Source organism: Labeo rohita, chromosome 25 (genome assembly GCF_022985175.1).
Source record: "Labeo rohita strain BAU-BD-2019 chromosome 25, IGBB_LRoh.1.0, whole genome shotgun sequence".
Taxonomy (NCBI): Eukaryota; Metazoa; Chordata; class Actinopteri; order Cypriniformes; family Cyprinidae; genus Labeo; species Labeo rohita.
In genome coordinates, this window is record NC_066893.1 from 11,054,063 (window position 1) to 11,073,991 (window position 19,929).

Below are 19,929 nucleotides of genomic sequence, written 5' to 3' on the forward strand. Positions count from 1 at the left end.
GTACATAGGAAATTTGCGTCATGCGCTTGAGCTGCATGATTAATCATTAAAAGATTGCAAGCTTGATTCAAACACCCACACAATCCTATTTTTAAATGTCAATGATCTGTTCATCTGTGTCCATTAAACTTCTGACAAATTCATATTGTGACATTCAAATCTTTCGCTGGCCTGTTCTATTGTGAAATCTATTATCATAGACGTATAAGTTTATAGTTCGGATATAAATACTGACACCTGTGGAGGCGATCAAAATGGAGCAAATCATCTTTTGAAAATAGTGTTTACTTCAAATTGGCACGTCATATAAGGGTTGTTGATCACAGTGTTGATTTACATTGTTTTGCCTCAAATGTCAGTGAATCATTCATTTAAGAGATTCGTTCAAAAATACTGATTCATTCAGTAATGGACCAAGTAAAGTATTTATGAGTGAGTCATTGAATCATTCATGTAAACTTTTCTTTAAAATAATTTGTGATTTTCTGTTGGAAACAGAAAATTTGTGATTCTAAATTCATCCAGAATCATGCAGCTCTGTCAAGCACACTGTATGTTCATGAGTAAAGTATGCTTTGGCCTCAAGTAGGGGTGTAACGGTACACAGATGTCACGGTTCAGTACGTACCTCGGTTCGGAGGGTCATGGTTTGATACAATTCTGCTATGCTATTCTTGCTATATATATATATATATCAAACATTCAGCAAACAGCTGAACACGCAAGCCTTAAAAGTAACATCATACTCCTTTGTCAGTGAGAGACGCGTTCAGAATCAGCACATGATTACTGTCTAGTAGTCTTTGTTTTCAAATGTACAACTCCTGGCATTCGCTGTTCTTCTGCTGGGAATTATCAAACAGAGTTGCCTTACTGCAGGTGCCCCCTTCCGGATTGAGGGTGAAGTGCCTGTATTCGTTGTAAGGCCTCACGCACCGAACCTGAGATGTCTGTACCATGACGGTTCGGTACGAATACATGTATCGTTACACCCCTAGCCTTAAAGGAGAAGTCCACTTCCAAAACAAAGATTCACATATAACGTATTCACCCCCTTGTCATCCAAGATGTTCATATCTTTCTTTCTACAGTCGTAAAGAAATTATGTTTTTTGAGGGAAAAATAACGTAAAAATTATGTTTTTTCTGCATTTTTCTCCATATAATGGACTGCTATGGTGCCCCGAGTTTGATCTTCCAAAATGCAGTTTAAATGTGGCTTCAAACGATCCCAAATGCAGTTGAAACGATTGATTATTTTCATTAAAATAATACAATTTAAATACTTTTTAATCTCAACACTCATCTTGCCCTTTCTCTCCCTGAACTCTGTGTATTCTGCCTCAAGACAGTTAGGGTATGTTGAAAAACTCAGAGCGTAACTTCCTACATCTTCCTACATCGCTACAGAAGTACCAACCCAGTCTTTGCAAACTAAGGCCCTGATCACACCGAACACGTTTTTTGCAGTGAGAGGTGCCTTTTTTGAATTGTTTTCTATGGGCAGTGAGCGTTATGCACGCTGTTTATGCACCGCGGGCGCCTCGCGTTTTAACCGCCTGCAGCACCTCGCGTTTTTGCCGGAGCTCTCTGAGCGCCTGAAGTTGGAAAAAAAAGCATCGTCCAATCGAATTAATGGAGAGGCGGGCCTTCCATTGTGGTGACGAAAGTTTTACCGTTGCCTAAAAAGTCTGGAGACTGCAGTGAAGGAGGAGAAACTTTTGGTGTCTATCGCGGGTTACCCGGAGCTGTGTTTTTTTTAAGGTTTCTGCTGATATGACAGTTTACTAAACAGCTAAAAAAACAAAGATTTTAGAGCGCTCACGCTATAATCCTTTGATTAGATTGACAGGACTGCTGATATGACGGTTGCCTAGCAACATAAAAAACCACACCACACTGCTCTTTTTTAAAAGTCACCAGAAAAAGGCAGTGCGGTGCGCCTCGCATTTTCATAACTAAAATACGCGTTCGATGTGATCGGGCCTAAATATGCAAAGAAGATCAAACACCCTTAACAAAAAAGGTAAAACAGCGATATACACTGTAAAAAATAAAAAAACACAATTTGTTGAATCAGCTTAAAATAATTTGTTACCCTGCTGCCTTAAAATTTTAAGTTCAGTCAACTAAAATAAGTTTATTCAGCTTGAAATGTTAAATTGTACTAAGTAACAACTTAGATATTTGTGTTTGCTAAACTTAACAGATGGGTAAGTAACCCAGCTGCCTTAAAATTTTAAGTTGATTCAACTCAAATATCTAAGTTGTCATTTAGTATAATTTAACATTTCAAGTTGACTAAACTTAAAATTTTAAGGTAGCCAGGTTACAAATTATTTTAAGTTGATTCAACAAATTGTTTTTTACAGTGTAGGATAATTTCGAAGTTGAGGAAGAACATGAGATGGGAGTTTTTCGACATACCCTAACTGTCACGAACCGGAACAAAAACAATCCAGGCAGAGTAAGACAAGACAAGCGTTTGGCATTAAAAAGTATATAAATTGTATTATTTGTATTAAACTAACCGATCATTACACTGGATAAGATCCTTCTTTCTTGGCTGGGATCATTTACAACTGCATTTGGGATCGTTTGAAGCCGCATTTAAACTGCATTTTGGAAGTTCAAAATCAGGGGCACCATAGCAGTCCATGGAGAAAAATGCTGAAATGTTTTCCTCAAAAAACATAATTTCTTTACGACTGAAGAAAGAAAGACATGAACATCTTGGATGACAAATTGGTGTTCTGGCAGTGGACTTCACCTTTAAGAGATCAAGGTTTGGCTGATTAGCATCAGCCCCTTTTCAGGTATGCCCTGTAACCATGGCTGCAAAAAGCATTTTTCCCCATTGACAGTTTGTATTCTGACAAAACCCCATTGAGATGAATGGGAATGCTACAAGATCTTCAAATATTGCACACCTCCTTGGTAACATCTTGAGGCTGATGGACACCCGGTTGGGATTCAGACAGAGACTCAGACACCATAGACTGTATAACCAGACAGTGATTCAGCAACATGACTCAGTGTTTGTTGTAGAGAGTCTAGACTAGCTGTGAAAAGATGTGCGGGTGTGTTGGAATCATGATTGAGAAATGTATTGCTTGATAAGGTTCAAGAATTTAATTAGTTCCAGCTTTTGTTCATGTACTTTGTTCTTCAGCATATACAGATCTAATATGTTATAAGCTCAACCAAGTGTAAATGCTGTACAATTTATCTGCATTCCAGGCCTCGTTTTACTGCTTATATTGTAGAGGAAACATGCTTGGTTTGCTGTATGACATGCAAAACACTGTCTGGGGGCTTCGTTGCTTTAGAAAGCAGAAAAACTGAATTAGATGTGGGAGTCGACTCCTACAGTCAATTTGCCACAAGCAACTGTTGGCCTGCTTGAGAGAGATAGTTAGTTTGATTACGTTGTTGTGTGTTTACTCTGCTATAGATGTACAATATGTCTGTATTTTTGTAGTGATCCTATCTCAGAAACTCACACATAGACTGACAGACTGAAATGCAAACATGCTGTACATATAGATGACTCTCAGTTATGCTCTGCCAACTTCCCTGACAGACTCGCTTTTAGAGTCAATATTTATTTTTAAGTCTTTCTTTTGGAGTCAAGTCATGTTTTTAGAGTCGAGCCTTGTGTTGAAGTTTTGTTTTGGAGTTAAAATTTGTTTTTGAAGTCATGTTTTCCAAGTCAAAAATTGACTGTTCAGTCTAGTTTCTGAGTCAGAATTTGTTTTTAGTCTTTCTTTTTGGACTCAAGTTGTGTTTTTACATCTTTTTTGATTGGAGGGGAGTCAAACTTGTTTTTTTAAATCTTGTTTTTGAGTCAGAGTTGAGTTTTAAGCCATGTTTTTAGTTGCTTTTGTATTTAGTTGTTGTTGTTTGCAGTTAGAAATTGTTTTTATGTCTTTGAAGTGCTTTTGGAGTCGAGTCATGTTTTCAAGTCTTGTTTTTGGAGCCAAAATTTGTTTAAGATGTCTTCTGTTTTGAAGTCAAGTCAAGTTTTAAATCTTGAGTTAGGAGTAATGTCTAGTTTTCTCTTTTGAGACATGTAACTTTTGGAGTCGCATTAAAAATAAATGCATAAATAAATAAATAGGAAAACAAATAAAGGAATAAATGAATTAATAAAACTAATATAATACATTTGTAATAAAAATTTAATTCTGTATTTATTTATTTATTTTAGTTTTTCTTTCTTTATTTTTTAGTTTTTTTTTTATTTATGCAGTTATTTATTGGTATATGTATTCATTTATTCCCCACATGTATTTATTTTCAGATTTATTTATTCATTAATGTCTTTATGCTTTTTTTTTTTTTTTTTTTTTTTTTTACTTTTCCATGTGCATCATGAAAATGAGGGAGGTGGCCCTTCCGTATGGAGGACCAAACCTGCAGAAATTAAAAATAAATATATAAATAAATATATAAATAAATGTAATAATAGGAAAACAAATAAAGGAATAAATAATATGACAACACAAATATAATTCATTTGTAATAAAATTTAATCCTGAATTTATTTTTTTATTAGTTTTTTCTTTATTTATTATTTTCTATATGTATATTTATTATATTTAGTTTTATTTTTTTAACTATTTACTCATTCTGTCATTTATTTTGTAATTATTTTATTTTTAATGCATTCATTTATTTTTATATTTATTGGCCGGTGTATTTATTTTTATTTAGTGCCACATGTATTTTTTTTTTTTAGATTAATTTATTTTACTAATTGTTTAAGATGCAATTTTTTTTTAATAATAATGACCATTCAAATGACTATGCACTAAAATGACTAGAATTCATTTGTAATCAAATTTAATTCTGAATTTATTTATTACTTTTTCTTTTTTTTGACATTTATTTTTTATATTTCATTATGCAGTTATTTATTATTATATGCATTTATTCATTCCCACATGTATTTATTTTCAGATTTATTTATTTATTCATTTATGTCTTTTTACTTTTGCATGTGCAACATGGAAATGAGGGAGGCGCTCCTTGCATATGGAGGACCAAACCGAAATTAAAAAAAAATATATATATATATATATACAAATAAATAAATAAATAAATGTAATAATAGGAAAACAAATAAGGATTTGATGAGATAAGAGAATTTAATCCTGAATTATTGTTTTATCCTTAATAATTTTTTTATTTATTTTTATTCTTTTTTTACTTATATTTACTTATTCTGTCATTAATTTTTTAATGTGTTCATTTATTTGTCTGTGAATGTATTTATATTTAATGCCACATGTATTTATTTATTTATGATGCCAATTTTAAAAATAAAAAAAAATTTATTTGTCTGTGTATTTATTTTTTATTTATTGCCAGATGTATTTAGTTTCAGATTTATTATTTTACTTATTTGTTTATTTACAATGCAAATTAAAAAAAATAAAAAAATAGCCACAGTTTTAAAAATAATAATAACCATTCAAATAAATAGCAGCATTAAATAACATTTGGAAACATTAAACAAGTAAACAAAGTTGTTATTGATAGATAAATAGAAATATATTAATTATAAAAGTGTTTATTTTTAATTTAGTTTCAAGAATTCTGTTTTAAAAGCAACACAAGGTTATTTATTATTCATTTGTAATAAAATTTAATCCTGAATTGATTTTATTACATTTTTCTTTTTTTCTATATTTCTTTTTTACTTTTATTTATTTATTTTTACTTTTATTTACTTATTATTTTTATTTTTGTTAATTATTTAATATTTATTATGCATTCATTTATTTTCATATTTATTCCCACATGTATTTACATACACACTGACATACACAAAGTAATTTGAGCTTTATTAATGTTGACATAAAAAACAGAATAAACATAAGACAACAAAAGCAAAGTCTTACAAAAGCAAACAGATACTTTACCATCCCACATACTAATTTGATCAAACAAAGACATAAAGGAAATATTCAGCAGGCGTGTCATTATGGGTCTGGAGAAGTGGTGAATACAAAATAAAGTCTCCTATTGTGACGGCTGATTTGTTTTCTCCCACTACAGGTGGGGCACGCAAGGAGATTTCACCACCACACACCCCCTGCCTGCGGTCAAAGTCAAACTCTTCACCGAAAGCACCGGAGTCCTGGCCCTGGAGGACAAAGAGCTGGGCAGGGTGAGACGAAAGTGTCCTTCTGTCCAACGCTACCTCTGCGTTCAGTCTCCACAATGTGCTCAATTAATAGCTGATGTTGCGAGAACAGATGTTCTGCACACAGTGTGTGAACCGTGATGTGCGTGCACATGTGTTTGTATGTGTGAGCTGCAGGCGAGGAAATCTCTAGTCATTAGGGCTCACGCTCCCTGAGTAACAGATGGAGACTCCCCATTAGAGACTCGCACCAAACAGACTGCACCTCCTCCATCTATTTTCTCAGTCTAATCCTCTTTTTCTCTCGTCTCATCTTCCCTTTCACACCTATCTCTCCAGCTGCCCATCCAGGTGTGTCGGTCCTAATAATGCGTTTCTCTTTTACTTTCTCTGGTTCTGTCCAGGTGGTCCTTCATCCCACCACAAACGGGCCCAAAACGGCAGAGTTGCACAAGATGGTAGTGCCTAAGAACAGCCAAGATGTGGATCTGAAAATCAAACTGGCAGTTCGCATGGACAAACCACCAAACATGAAGCACAGCGGGTACGTCTGTAATGATGGTCATATCCTGACCTCCAGGATGTGAATACATCCTCAGGTGAAGGAAAAAAAAAACACTGTGCGAATGAAAAACCACAAATAGAAACTAGATAAAAAAGTTGGCTTGAGAAAGCCGGACCAGAAAGTTTGAAAAAGTTTGAAAAGTTTAAAAAGTTTTGAGTTTGGATGGTTTTCAGTCTGAAATAGTTTACAGTTTAAAGTAGTTTTAAAAGGTTAAAGTTTGAATGCAGTCTGTCAGATAGATAGATAGATGGATAGTAATGGTCAGATTATAAATAGATAGATAGATATGTAGATGGATGGATAGATAGATAGATAGATAGATAGATAGATAGATAGATAGATAGATAGTTAGTAATGGTCAGATTATAAATAGATATGTAGATAGATAGATAGATGGATAGATAGATAGATGGATAGATAGATAGATGGATAGATAGATAGTAATGGTCAGATTATAAATAGATATGTAGATGGATGGATGGATAGATAGATAGATAGATAGATAGATAGATAGATAGATAGATAGATAGATAGATAGATAGATAGATAGATAGATAGTAATGGTCAGATTATAAATAGATATGTGGATAGATAGATAGATAGATAGATAGATAGATAGATAGATAGATAGATAGATAGATAGATAGATAGATAGTAATGGTCAGATTATAAATAGATAGATAGATAGATAGATAGATAGATAGATAGATAGATAGTAATGGTCAGATTATAAATAGATAGATAGATAGATAGATAGATAGATAGTAATGGTCAGATTATAAATAGATAGATAGATAGTAATGGTCAGATTATAAATAGATAGATAGATAGATAGATAGATAGTAATGGTCAGATTATAAATAGATAGATATGTAGATGGATGGATAGATAGATAGATAGATAGATAGATGATAGATAGATTTGCTAATGTGTTGCTAGCATGTTTTAACATGATTAACAAGATGCTAGCATGTTTCTAGCCTGATTAGCATGTTGTTAGCATGTTTCTAGCATGATTAGCAAGTTGCTAGTATATTTCTAACATGATTAGCAAGTTGTTAGTATGTTACTACCATGTTTCTAGCATGATTACCAAGTTGCTAGCATGTTTCTAACATGATTAGCAAGTTGTTAGCATGTTACCACCATGTTTCTAGCATGATTACCAAGTTGTTAACATGTTTTAGCATAATTAGCAAGATGCTAGCATGTTTCTAGCGTGATTAGCACGTTGCTAGCATGTTTCTAGCATGATTAGCAAGTTGCTAGCATGTTTCTAGCATGATTAGCTAGTTGGTAGCATGTTGCTAACATGTTTTTAACATAATTAACAAGATGCTAGCATGGTGCTAACATATTTCTAGCATGATTAGCATGTTACTGGCATGTTTCTAGCATGATTAGCAGGTTTTTAACATGTTGCTAGCATGTTTCTATCATGATTAGCAAGGTGCTAGCATGTTTCTACCAAGATTACCAAGTTGCTAGCATGTGTCTAGCATGATTAGCAAGTTGTTAGCATGTTTTTAGAAAGATTAGCAAGTTGCTGGCATGTTTTAGCATGATTAACAAGTTTTAGCATGTTTCTAGCATGATTAACAAGTTAATAACATGTTGCTAGCATGATTAGCAAGTTACTAGCATGTTTCAAGCATGATTTGTAGGTTGTTAACGATTTTACCATGAATAGCATGTTGTTAGCATGTTTCTAGCATGATTAGCAAGTTGTTAGCATGTTTCTAACATGATTAGCAAGTTGTTAGCATGTTACTAGCATGTTTCTAGCATGATTCCATGTTGTTAACATGTTTTTAGCATAATTAGCAAGGTCCTAGCATGTTTCTAGCATGATTAGCAAGTTGTTAGCATGTGTCTAGCATGATTAACAAGTTGTTAGCATGTTGCTAACATGTTTTTAACATAATTAGCAAGTTGTTAGCATGTTGCTAGCATGTTTCTAGCATGATTAGCAAGTTACTAGCATGTTTCAAGCATGATTTGTAGGTTGTTAACGTTTTTACCATGATTAGCAAGTTGCTAGCATGGTTCCAGTTGCTAGGCTTGGCTAGATAGATCAATAGATTAGAAATATTAGATAGAATGGAAGTTTGAATTGATTAGAAATAGTACATAGAAGGGAAGTCTTGATTTAGTCTCAAGGGATTCTGGAAGTTTAAGTTTGAATTTTGACAGTTGGAGTTTAAATAGTGTTGGCTCATTTGAACATTCAGTCAATGTAAGTCTATGGGATTTTTATGTTTTTTAATCTTTAATTTTATGAAAACTAAAAGTCGGATCAGTTAGAAAAGATACAGCAACCCGAGTCAGATCAGTCTGAAGATCTGGGCTGAGTTTGGTGGTTCTAGCTTGAAAGCTCTAAGAGGAGAAGCATTCAGAAATTTGGCTAGGAAGAAGAATAATAAAAAGCTTAAGTAGCAGATCAGTAGGTTGGCTTTTTCAAGCCAACCTAATTACATAAATAAATAAGATTTATTTAATAATATGTGGGTGATTTCTCACAGGTGTATGCATTATTTAATTATTATATAAATATGAAAGTCTTGAAGTACTTGTAATGATGGTAATGGTATGTGCCAGTTTGTGTGTAGCTATATATATGAATTTGGTTAGCATTTGATTGAATGGGGGAAAAAATGAACTCCATTCAGCTGGAAGCAAGTTTACATGAATGAGGTGCAATGGAAAAAGTGTGTTATAGTGCCACCTTGTGTTCATTTATTATCCTTGTGAGTCTCCTTAAATCACATATTAAGTTTCTTTGGACTTCCAGGAGCCTCTCTGGAAACAGTATGTTGTTCCTAAAGCCTTAAGATTATTTAGAAAGTCTCCCAAACTGGTTCTGTCTATTACATCATTCATTCATTCATTTGTACAAATAAAAAAATATGAATAAATATCAGCATTAAATAACATCATTAAATAATTTGAATAACATAAGAGTAAATTTGCAACATTGAACAATATCAGAAAAAACAAAGAAAATAAATAAAAATGCATTTAAAAAATCAGTGTAATTAGCTGGTCATTTATTTAATTGTTTATTTATTTTTATATAGAATTAATTTAAAATTAATATAATTAATATAAAAATAAATTAATATAGAATTAAAAAATATTTTTGTACAAATTAAAAATAATGACCATTTTAAATAACATTAGCATTAAATAACTTTAAATATTTGAATAATATTTAAGTACACAAAAAACTGAAATAAAAATGTATAACTGGGGTTTTTAACTGAAATTAAAAATGTGAAACAAAAGTAATTAATCAAATGAATTCACTGGCTAAGAATTTAGGGTTGTTATTTATTTATTTATTTATTACAAATTTAAAATAATTTTCGTATAAATTAAAAATCATGACCGTTTTAAATAAATAGCAGTATTAAATAACATTAAATATTTTAATAACATTCAAGTAAATTTGCAACAAAGTAAACAAAAAAAAAAGAAAAAAAAATGTATAACTGTTATTTATTTATTTATTACAAATTTAAAATTATTATTGTACAAATTAAAAATCATGACCGTTTAAATAAATAGCAGTATTAAATAACATTATATAATTTGAATAACATTTAGGTAAATTTGCAACATTAAACAGAAGTAAACAAAAAATTGAAATACAAAATATATTTAAAAATCTATTTAATTAACCAGAACTTTTTAAATATATATTTTCTGGTATTTTCTAAATGAAATTACAAGAGCTTAAATATCAATATATAAATAAAAAAAATATATATTAAAAATATTAAAATAACTACACTGCGAAAAAAATCTTACTTTATCTTACTTGCTTATCTTACTTTATATATGTCTTGTATCTAGTAGAAATATCTAAAATTCATAAATTAAGATGCATTTACTAGATAAGCAAAATGATGTAAGATATTTAGTCTTGCATTATGCAAAATGCTGAATTTTTAGATATTTTCTCTAGAAACAAGACAAAAATACTAAGTAAGATAAGCATTTTTGCAGTGTATTAAATAATAAACATTCAAATAAATAGCCACATCAAATAAAAAATAGCAATTTTAGACACAAGTAAACAAAAATTTAATCATAAAAGTGTATTTATTTTTAATTTGCTGGTCAAGAATTTGGTTTTGCTATATTTAAAAGCAACAAAATTAGAAGGCAACAAATTAAAAATTAAATAATGAACATTCAAATAGCAACATCAAAAACTTTCAATAAGATTTGCCATTATTAAACAAGCACATTAGTTTTTGAAAGTTTGGTAGTCAGGAATTCAGATTTGATATTTGACAAAATGACAAGGGAGAAAAACAGATTACAGATCCTTCTGTCTGTCTGTTTGTACTCATGTGTCAGTAAATGCCATAGTTCCCAGAAGTGAGTAGCAGCAGTGAAGATGTGCGGCAGCAGCTGCTGGGGTCCTTCCCTCAGCGGGGCGGGGTCAGGGGTCAGATCGCTGCCATCAGCCTGCTAATTACCCAGAGGCCCTGTGTGATTCCTCTATAGAGCGGCTCCCTGAGAAGCCTTCTCTAATTGGCAGAAGCCTCTTCAACCTGGAATTACCTTTTTAACGGACCTCACAAGACATTACAGAAGACCACTTACACGCTCAGACAGACGCAAACTATTCTCACACAGATATTGTGCTGAGACATATGGATAATCCAATTTATATTCATTGTAAGATTTTATACATTATATTTATTTGGCCTAAACTAAATATTCTGCTGTTATTTACTCACCCTCTTCTGTTTTTGTTTTGCATAAAACACTTCAGACAATAATTTGAATGAAAAATACTTGAAAATAGCCTTTCGGTGCATTCGGAAAAATCGAATTTATGAGTTGAACACATGAAGTCTTTAAACTTTCTTTAAAGGAGAAGTCCACTTCCAAAGCAAAGATTCACATATAATGTACTCACCCCCTTGTCATCCAAGATGTTCATGTCTTTCTTTCTTCAGTCGTAAATAAATTGTTTTTTGAGGAAACGTTTTTCTCCATATAATGGACTGATATGGTGCCCCGATTTTGAACTTCCAAAATGCATTTTAAATGCGGCTTGAAATCCCAAATGCGGTTGTAAACAATCCCAGCCGAGAAAGAAGGGTCTTATCTAGCGAAACGATCAGTTATGCGTTATACAGAAGTAAGGTGAACAGAAAATACCAGTTAAAGAATTAGTTGTGTTATTAATGGTTTTAAAAGTTTTTCAAACGTTAGTCAATTTATATGCAGTTAACAGCGACCTCCTTTCAATTAACAACGCTGTGTTCGTTGCTTAGGCACTTAAAAAAAATTCAAACCGTTTGCAATTCAAACCGGTTTACAACGTTTGTTTATTTATATACGTGAAAAAAAGTTGGATACAGTGATTGCAAGTCTCTGTATTGATAGTAAATTTATTGAATACAAAATGTATTTAATTTGCAATAAAACTTACAATAAAAACATTGTATAAGTTACTTGTACAAAATACACTTTGCAATAAAGTTCCATTAGTTAAAATTAGTTAGTGCATTAACTATGAGCAAGACATTTTCCACAGTATTTATTAATCCTTGTTAATGTTAGTCTATAAATAATATTGTGCATGTTAGCTCAAGCCCATTAAATAATACAGATACAATGTTGATCTAAATCAAAAGATAAAATGGTAAAATGAAGATAAATGTAGATAAAAATGTATTGTTTTATTGTATGTGTATGTGTAAAATATACAAATTCATTTTTTGTGGAAAAAATGACCATTTTAAATAAATAGCAGCAGTACATAACATTAAATAATTTAAATAACAGAGAAATAAATTTGTAACATTAATCAGAAGTAAACAAAAATGTAAATAAAAATATTTTAAAAAAATTAAATGAATTAGCTGATCAAGAATGTAGAGTTGGTATTTATTTGTATATTTATTTAAAATATGCAAATTTTAAAACTGTACAAATACAAATAATGACCATTTTAAATAAATAGCAGCGTTAAATGACATTAAATAATTGAAGTAAATTTGTAACATTAAACTGAAGTTAACAAAAAACTGAAATAAAAATATATTTTAAAAATATTTCATTAATCAAATAAATTAGCGGTTCAAGAATGTAGTTGGTATTGATTGATTTATTTACTTATTTAAAATATGCAAATTAAAAAATGTACAAATTGAAATGACTGTTTTAAATTAACAGCAGCATTAAATAATTTGAATAACATTTAAGTAAATTTGTAACATTAAACAGAATTAAACCCAAAAAGTAAAGAAAAAAAAATGCAATTTGTTGTATTTTACAATTTTTTATATATATATATATACATATATACATATATGTGTATATATATATATATATATATATATATATATATACATACATATGTGTATGTATATATATATATATATATATATACACACATATGTGTATGTGTGTATATATATATATATATATATATATATATATATATATATATATATATATATATATATATATATATAAAAAAATTGTAAAATACAACAAATTGCATTTTTATATATGTATATATATATATATATGTATATAAACATACAAATAAAAATAATGACAATTTTAAATTAATAAAAGGATTAACATTAAACAATTTGCATTAAATGTAAGTAAATTTTCTTTTCTGGTATTTAAGTAAATTTGTATTTTCTAGTATTTTCTAAACAAAATTACAAAGGATGAAAACACGTTACAAATTAAATATTTAATAATGAACATTCAAATGGAATTGTCTGTTTTGTTAGTAAATTATTTGAATACAAAATTTATTTAATTTACAATAAAACTAAGTTACTTGTATGAAATACACTTTGCAATAAGGTTCCATTATATTAGTGCATTAAAATGTAGATAAACCATTTTAGAAATATTTTCATTGAGTAAAATATATGTGTACAAATTAAACAAAAATAAAATGAAATGTTACCAAAATGCAATAGTATTGTACAATTATGATAGAATATATAATGATTAAATTTACAACAGATTAATAAACCGAACAAAACCTAAAAACCAAAATGCATTCATCATTTTGCAGAGATAAAAATAATTAGAAAAATATTGATACATTTTAGTTGAAAAGTTATATAGCTATCTTGCACCAACCACAGTGACTTAAACACAACTGTCGTAATTCTGACTTAATGTGTATGTGTCAGAAAGATCATATTTACAATATAAATGCACATAAATACCACCAAAAAGTCATAAAAACTAAAAAAAAAAAAAAAAATCAAGTCATTATTAAATGAATTACAAATGAGAAAACCCGACCTTTTTTAGCCTAGAGTTTCGAAGATGGAAACCTGTATTGATGGTAAATTGTTATAAGTAATAATTTATTTCCCAGTTATGATAAAATATGTAAACTGTGTGCAAAAAATGCAAATGTATTTTGATTGTATAATTTCTATGAAATTGTATATATTCATATATAAATATATACTATGACAAAACAAATCAGTTTACAAAACCTGAAACCAAATGAATAAAAACATAAACTAAAAAAATCCAGAACACACCCAATTTGGATAGTTTTTGTAAAAGTAGAGTTTAAAAACATTAAGAATTTTTTGTAGAAAAGTCACTATCTTTCTCTGACCAAATCGACTTAGACTGGCGTTGTAATTAAATACATAAATACGAACTTCCCAGGAGGACTTGAATGCGCCATTTGACTCTCAGCATATTCCAAATCTTCTAAAGCCACATTTGTGTGATGCTTTTTGGTCTTATGATACTCATTTGAGATTTTTAAGACCAAAATCATAGCATTTCAGTCTTAGGTTTCATGCAATTACTCATATACCCACACACGTCCACGAAAACAAACACCTGATGACTGTCCCAGTGCATGGGAAGAGAGAGGGAGAGCGATCGGTGGGGAGATTTTCAGGTTGAGTGCACCCCATTAAAAGAAGCCATCTGTTTATCAGCGGAGCGACTGAAGAATTGGGAGCCATTCAGTTTTGTGGAGTGACCCCACCGTGGCCCTGAGAGAGAGAGCTGCCAGCTCCAGTCTGATCAGTCTGTCTCTGTCTCACTTATGCTCACTGGCTCTTTCTTTTCTCTCCCATGGTCCTTTTTTACTTCTTTTTGTATCCCTTTAAAACCATCTTTGCCCTCTTTCGTTCGAGGGCCAGGGCACACATTAAAGCCCCTTTTACACGTTCACATTTTTCTCTCATAAAATCTTTTAACCTCGCCCTTCGGTTGCGGCCACACATTGCATTTATGACTCAGTGATTTGTGTTATTGCATGAAATATTTTACACTACCTATGCTAAAAGAGATAAAGACAAAAATATAGCAATGTAATAGGAGTTTAATACAGTGTTTCAGTGATATTTCTATACCATTATAGTATTTATTAATTTTTGAATTGTCATCTATCTATCTATCTATCTGTCTATCTATCTCTCTATCTATCTGTCTATCTATCCTTTTCTATTTTAATTTTAGTTTTGGTCATTTAAATTGGCATTATCATTATTATTGTTATATTTGTTTATTTGTTTGTAAATATTTCTTGTCCACTTTATTTTTTATTTTTGTTTTAGTAATTTTAGTACTTAAACTTATTTATTTTGGTTAGTAGCCAAGGTACCATTTCTAATTCTCATACAGGTTTTTCCAAATTTTTTGATTAATATGTATATTTTGTTTCAGCTTAATTAAATAAAATGTTTTTATATTTTAATTTTTCATTTACGTTTTATATATATATATATATATATATATATATATATTTATATATGTGTGTGTGTGTGTTTATTGGCCATTTTATTTTCATTTTAGTTTTTGTAATTTTAGTTCTTAAACGTATTTATTTCAGTTAGTTGCCAAAACACCATTTCTATTTTTCATGTTTTCCTAGATTTTTTGAAAGATATTTTGTTTCAGCTTTATTTAAATCACAGAATTTGTTTTTTTTAAATAGTTTTAGTTACGTGCAAAGAGCAAAAGAACAATGTGCTAATAACTAGAATGAATTTCTATGCAAAACATTCATTAATAATTTTTTTGCTTTATTTTTGTCAGTTTTATTTTTATTTTTTTAGTTTAAATAAATACATAAAATAATAATAATAATAATAATAATAATAATATTTTTAAAGCATTTCTAATTTTTCTTTAAGTTTTTCATAAAATATTTTATTTTATTTTATTTTATTTACCAAAAAAAAAAAAAAAAAAAAAAGGTTTTAAATTCATTTCATGAAGCATTTTTAGCATATTACTTATGCTAAATGATGTATAGACAGAAAAAAATATAACAATGTAATGGGATCTTAATACAGTGTTGTTTTTGTTATTTTTGAGTATTTTAATATTTTTCATTTTAATTTTTTAATTTTAATGTTAGTTTTGGTCCATTGGTAGTAGTAGTAGTAGTATTTATTTATTTTTGTAAATATTTTTTGGCCACTTTATTTTATTATTATTATTATTATTATTATTATTATTATTATTTATATTTTAATTCTTAAACTTTTTTTTTTTTCAGTTAATTGCCAAGACACAATTTCTAATTTTGATACAAGTTTTCCTAAAAAAAATTGACTAATATGTATATTTTGTTTAAAATATGACAAAAAAAAATATTTTTTAATAGTCTAGGTTAAGTGCAAAGAGCAAAAGAGCGATGTACTGATAGCTAGAATGAATTTTTAGGAAACTAATCAGTCAAAAATCAGTTTTTAGCTTTATTTTTGTCAGTTGTAGAAAAAAAAAAAAAGTAAATAAATAAAATAATCTAATTTTAAAAGCATTTCTAATTTTCTTGTAAGTTTTTCATCTAGTATTTGTATTTTACATATTTATTTTATCTGAGTTTTATTTAAATTACAAAAAATTAAATAACTTTTTAAAATTAACAGATTTAGTTAATAAGTGGTTTAAGAGCAAAGGAACAATATACTGATAACTACAACAGCACATTTCTATGCAGATGAATTCGTTTTTGAATATATTAAAACACTAAACTAAATGCCAATGTATTTAAAAATGCTGTTATTTATTAAAACCACCGAGAAATCAGTTCTGCTTGTGTTTCACAAATAAGACTCAATGAAAAATCAGTTTTCTGCAATACTGCGTTGTAACCACATGGGGGCACTGCAACCGTTATAATAACGACATACATTGAACATCTAATGCCACTTTTTCTCATAGTGATCTCTTAATATGCTTAATTTGACTTTTTACAGTCATATTGACACAGATTGTAAGGTTAACATTTGTATCACATTTAAAAGCTCAACGCAGTATCATAACTTGCATTGCACAATTTATCCAAGCGATAAACCCATTGACTTTTCAAGTATGTTAACGAAGCAGAGAAGAACAGGTGATTGGAAAATTAAGTTTTTATGCAAACAAGTTGAGCTTTTACTTTTACTGAGCAGGTTAGAAAAAATAATAAATCATATCACCTCAGAGAATGAGTGCGACTTCATATTTCAGGGACATATAGAGGTTTTATTTAGCCGGAGTTGTGATTTAGACTATAATGATTTATAACATGTCTATATCCGATTTTTTTTTTTTTTTTTTTTTCCTCCCCCAAAATTAAATGTATGTCTGAACTTTCTGAATTGCGACTCTCCAGAATGAACGTTTGCTAACTGGTTTTCACCTAAACTACTTGCAAGAAACCATTAAGGCTTTCACTATAATCAAACAAATGTTGTGTATCTTCAGTTATTGTCATTGTTATTATTAGTATTATTTCGGTTCAGATTGAGCCGAAGTCGGCTGGAAAGTGCCTGCGGCGCGCCCGTTCACCCGGAGGTCGTCTCGCCCGCCGTTAGCCGGCCATTGTTGGCGTCTAAATGGGATCATGTGTATCAGAAAGGTGTCGGAGAGTGAGCTGAAAATCACTTTCACAAGTGGATGATTACCTCTGCCACATGTTAACCCAGATTGGCCCGCTTCCATGCACTCATTGCTCCCTCAACCTTGACTGGAGTTTTTTTTCCCCCCACAGGCGCTGTGTGTCCATTTATGAAGAATTGATTTCACCTCACCCATATTTCCGCACACATCCTTCTTTTTTGTTACGTTTCTAAGAATGTGTGCTTAATCAATAGCCTAAGATGTGTTTTTCTCTCTGTCGCTGAGTGAACATGACAGAATTCAGGCGGTTGGGAAATTAATGAATGACAGCAGCTAAATTCCATAAACTTTCTGTATGAGTTTCGCACCTTGGCTTAATGGATACGGTGATATATTTTAAAATGATGATTATTTTTAATCATGTCTGTAAATTAGGATATCGAGAAATGTTTCTGCTGTCGATTTGATTAATTCATGACACTCATCAAAAATGTATTTTTATTTTCTCTGTAGGTATCTTTACGCCTTAGGCCAAAGAGTCTGGAAGCGATGGAAGAGGAGATATTTTGTACTTGTTCAGGTGGGCAGATTTTCTAATTACAGCTTAATATATGTATTTAATTCTTTTGATGAAAAAGAAAAATCCAAATGATTTTGTCAAAATCATTATAACAACACTTTACAAGGTTCATTAGTTAACTACACTAGTTAACGTGAACTAAGAATGAACAATGCTTCTGCAGCATTTATTAGCAACTACACTTTTATTAACTAACATTAATAATAAATGTATTGTTCGTTTTTTGTTCATGTTAGTTAATGTTTACAAATGTCACCTTATTGTAAAGTGTTACCTAGCATGTGTTAACTACTGTAGCATGAACGAGTAATGAACAATACATTACGCTAGTTATTCATCTTTGTTAATGTTAGTTAATAAAAATACAGTCGTTCATTCTTTGTTCATTTACTAATGTTAACAAACACAACTTGTGATTTTAAAAATGCATGAGTAAATGCTAAAATTAACATTAACTAAGATTGATAAATGGCATAGAAGTATTGTTCATTCTTTGTTCATGTTAACTAATGTTAACTAATGAACCTCATTGTAAAATGCTACCCAAAATTAAATAAATAAAAATTGATAAAAAAAGAAAATATGGCTGACCAGTCAAAGTGGTCACACTGTGACATCATAATTATTAATTAAAAATTGTTTCATTTTGTGTGTATTTGTACTGTATTTATGACATAATTTACACAGTTTAGATATAAATTGTACATTTTTAAGCTATATGTAGCACACAAAGGAATATTTGTGATGTTAGACCGCAAAACCAGTCATAAAGGTCCATTTTTTGAAATTGAGAATTATACATAATCTGAAAGCTGAATAAATAAGCTTTTTATTGAGGTGTGGTTTGTTAGGATTGGATTATATTTGGTCGAGATACAACTATTTGCAATCTGAGGGTGCAAAAAAATCTGAATATTGAGAAAATCACCTTGTTATGCAAATTAAGTTCTTAGCAATGCATATTACTAATCAAAATTTTAATTTTTTATACACTTATAGTAGGAAATTCACAAGATATCTTCATAGAAACATGATCTTGACTTCATATTCTAATGATTTTTGGCATAAAAAAAAAATGATCATTTTCACCCATACAATGTATTATTGGCTATTGCTACAAATATACCCGGCCTATTAAGACTGGTTTTTGTGATCTAGGGTACAATTTAGGACAAAAAACAAAACCGTGATTGTGTTAAGATGATCTCCTCACTTTTTTGTCGTTCAGGTGAGTCAGTACACGTTTGCCATGTGCAGTTACCGGGAGAAGAAGTCCGAGCCGCATGAGCTGATGCAGTTGGACGGGTATACGGTAGATTACTCCGATCCGCAGCCAGGTACACTCACGCTTCAACGCTAATGCGTTATTTAGATACTCAGTCAAATGTTCATGTGGCCGTTTGAGTTTATTTTCAAAATTGGATGAATAATCATGGTTAAAATGAATCGCAGTGACCTGTCGTAAATTTGAATTTCACATTCGCTGCGTTTGAAAGAAATGCACGTTATGAGCTTAAATGAAGTGGGGATGAAGTGTTCTGAAAACCAGAATCTGTTTAATTAAAGAGAATGAAATTGGGGGAAATAATGTGAAGATTCAGAATATTTTGTATTAGTAATAATAATATAATGGAGTACAATAAAATTGATTTTTATATTTATACAGTATACATTGTCATTGTGTATATATACACTATATGTGACCCTGGACCACAAAACCAGTCATAAGGGTCAATTTTTTTTTTAATTGAGATGTATACATCATCTG

General features: G+C 30.2%; 1 protein-coding gene across 8 annotated transcripts in view; it reads left to right on the top strand.

Moving 5' to 3' along the window:
- cadps2 (Ca++-dependent secretion activator 2) overlaps nt 1–19,929 on the top strand; it is a 197,579-nt gene that overhangs the window by 93,328 nt on the left and 84,322 nt on the right. For all 8 annotated transcript variants that reach the window (XM_051100201.1, XM_051100202.1, XM_051100197.1 and 5 more), the window contains exons 7-10: nt 6,063–6,174; nt 6,555–6,694; nt 18,095–18,161; nt 19,390–19,498. In XM_051100201.1, coding sequence (XP_050956158.1) covers nt 6,063–6,174; nt 6,555–6,694; nt 18,095–18,161; nt 19,390–19,498 — 428 coding nt within the window. The remainder of the gene's footprint in view (nt 1–6,062; nt 6,175–6,554; nt 6,695–18,094; nt 18,162–19,389; nt 19,499–19,929) is intronic.